At 38.0% G+C, this 3,100-nt stretch overlaps 1 protein-coding gene across 1 annotated transcript; it reads right to left on the reverse strand.

Annotated features, from left to right (window-relative positions):
* Positions 1–1,461: 1,461 nt before the first annotated feature.
* LOC146558635 (uncharacterized) lies at positions 1,462–2,301 on the reverse strand. The gene has a single exon (XM_085245904.1). The coding sequence runs from the start codon at positions 2,299–2,301 to the stop codon at positions 1,462–1,464; it is 840 nt and encodes a 279-aa protein (XP_085102030.1).
* Between the last annotated feature and the right edge of the window lie 799 nt (positions 2,302–3,100).

The following is a 3,100-nucleotide window of genomic DNA, read 5'->3' on the forward strand; positions in this document are numbered from 1 at the left end:
CTACTAAATGTAGTATTTATGCTTAATCATACTATTTCTATATATTTCTGCCAAGTCCCCAGGCAGCCAATCCTCTGTGAGGACTCAGACATTCAAATTTACGTATCAGGGCCTGCACGGCTTCCCAGCCAGCCGTTTCTTCTCTCGTCATATCTCAGCGACGGTTGTACAAAGAGCAATGGAAATCGCGGTCAAAGTACACCAAAGTCCGCTGATTCACCCAGTACAAGAATCGTGCTTCTAATCCACCTAGTTTTTGAGTTACACAACGTTTTGTAACTCCAAAAAACGCCGTTTTTCGCCTCTCACCGCGATCTCATTCTGACTGCTCATCACCCTGTTTTCCAGGCGTTTGCTCTCTTTCCCAGTGGTGCAGTTGGTAATGACACGGGTCTGCAATCCAAAGGTCGTGGGTTCAATTCCACCTTGTTCAGCTTTTTTTTTTTTCACTACAAATTAGTACACTATCACAGACCAGTAATTCATATTGATCATTTATTACAATTCTGAAAACTTTTATGATTTTACCATCTTTTCTAATATGGACCTCACATTCTTGTTAACACTCCATGGCACAAATACTGTTCCCTTTAGGCTCTGTGTATGTGTTTGTGTATCAATATTTCTCCCATTTTAAAGTATTACTCCTCCATAATTGTATTCCTGTTAAATCAAAGTACTTTTACTACAATTTATTATTTCTGCTCAATCATAGTATTTCTGCTAAATCATAGTATTTTTGCCAAATCATGGTTTTTGTGCCAAATCATAACATTTGTGTTATGTTATAGTATTACTACTAAGTGAAGGAATTTCTGTCATGTTACAGTATATGTGCTGATTACAGTATTTCTGCTAAATCATAGTATTTCTACTATATTATATTTTTCTTTCTAAATATAGCATTTCTGCTATATAATTGTATTTCTGCTATGTTATAATATTTGTGCTAAACCAGAGTATTTGTGCTAAAACATAGTATTAATTTAAAATTACAATATTCATAGTTCATCACAGTGTCTCTGGTAAATCACAGTATTTCTGCTATGTTGTACTATTTTTCTAAATCATAGTGTTTCTGTAATGTTTAAGTATTTTTGGCTAAATATATTCTTTCTGTTATCTTATACTATTTCTCCTAAATTCTTGTATTTCTGAGAAGTTATCATGTTTCTGGTAAGTTACAATATTTCTGCTAAGTTCTGCTATGCTATTGCATAGAGACACCATTAAAACTTTAAAACGAAGCCAAGACATTGAACTATTCAGCTTGTATTTATCTATTTATCATTTTATTTTAATGAAGTTTACTTTAAGTGTTCAGATTTGTACTCCTTTTTATTTGACTACATTAAAGTAATCAAATAAAGACAGTTTTGATAGAGCTCCTGATGTCAGATGGTAGGTTGGGCTTGCCAGAGGTCGTGCGTTTTCTCAAGTCTATTTTCTGTGAGACAGGTTCTAAAGGATCTTCTCGATGGCACAGCGGATGTTGGTCAGAAACACTTCATTTCCCTTCTTGTTGAAGTGAATTCCGTCCTGTCCGAATAGGGTTTCGTCATAATATCTCAGGGAGGGATGTTCAATGATGAAGCCTCCAAAGGAATGAACTGCCTTTCTCATGATTGAGTTTACAGTTTTTTCGCCCATGTCCATCATGTACTTTGGATTTCTGTACCTCCGCACTTGGCGTTCGTTGATGCAGGAATATAGGATTGTCATGGAGGGGATCCTTGCATGCAGTTCAGTCAAGTCTTTAGTCATTGCAGAGGAAAGTTCCTGGGCGGATACGAGTCCCAAGTCGTTCCCGCCTGCATGAATGACCAAAATATCAGGTGGACTCTTTCTGGACATCAACTCTGCATCAAAACGAAGAAGGACGCCGTCCCAGCGCGTCCCTGTTTTTCCAAACCAATGAACATTGGCATCAAGTCCAAAGTTTTCTCCAAACACGTGGCGTGCTGCCCATTCTCCTCGCTTTATGTAACTTGAGCCGATGATCCATATGTTAGGTACCCTCTTCTGTGTCTTGCTCATTTCAGTGTGACTGCGGGGTCTCTCTTTAGAGAAACGCTGTTGCTTCTTTGCTGTGGAGAAGCTTCTTTTGTCATCAAGTCGATCCTCAACTTCAGATCGCTTTCTTTTTGATGCAAGTTTGTTGCTAGTTAAAGCAGATTGATCAACCAATGATAGTTTCATCACACTGGGTGGACTTTGCACTCCAGTGGAGAAACTGCTCCGTACTTGGCTTGTAGACACTGGCTGTTGGGTTGGATCATCTTTTAGGCTCAAAGCCTTCATCATTCTAATGATGGTCTTCATCCAAGATGAAGAGTATTTCTTTGATAACCCAAGCATGATATCACAGCAATGACTTCAGGGACTTTTAAATACCTTTTGTCAAGACGTGTGAGAATTGCAACTATAAGCTCCGAGTTGAAAAACTGTTTCTGTTTATTTGAAGCAGCAGAAGAGAGCCACATGTTTGTGTGTGTGTGTGTGTGTGTGTGTGGTGCCACTGGCTGGAGTTGCTATAGCATCCAGGCTCACACCGCCTGCTTAATGAGCTCTCTGTCACTCTGCCAAGATTAATCTTAAAAACTTCTGTTTCAACTGCTGCTGTGTGCACAGTGTTTGCTCTACAGCTATCATTAAACGCTCAAAACGTTGCCATCGTTGTTCTCTTTCCAACAGTGTGTCTTCCAAAGCTCAGAGATCTAAACTTTTTAAACTGTGTGGATCCAAATAGAGGGATAACCTTCTAGCTGACCCATTGAAATACATGGTATTTTCAGTCAGGAGTTTATCTCAACAGCAGAAAGGACCCCACTTTTCAGTGATTAATATAATATGAATTTTTAATATTCATTCAGATGTTTTCTGACTCTGAATTTTCTTTAGTCATTAGTCAGCTTTTTCGAATGTACATTTTAAACATGTTCAGCTACTTTTCAACTTCTTCTGTGTGAATGTCAGCTTTCAACAGTTCTGCACTTTTGTTTTCAGGTGAAAAATTCTGTATATTTCAGCTCATTCAACATTTTTAACTTAAAATTCAGCAAATATTTCATTTCAGCTCAAAACATTCAGCTATCAGCAT

The sequence above is a fragment of the Mchenga conophoros genome, linkage group LG15 (assembly GCF_057382185.1).
Source record: "Mchenga conophoros isolate Kocher_MC1m ecotype Shallow Benthic linkage group LG15, M_conophoros_male_GT1.1, whole genome shotgun sequence".
Taxonomy (NCBI): Eukaryota; Metazoa; Chordata; class Actinopteri; order Cichliformes; family Cichlidae; genus Mchenga; species Mchenga conophoros.

Bases quoted from the DNA above. Each gene is read 5' to 3' on its own strand.
- LOC146558635 (XM_085245904.1), bottom strand. From the start codon at position 2,301: ATGAAGGCTTTGAGCCTAAAAGATGATCCAACCCAACAGCCAGTGTCT.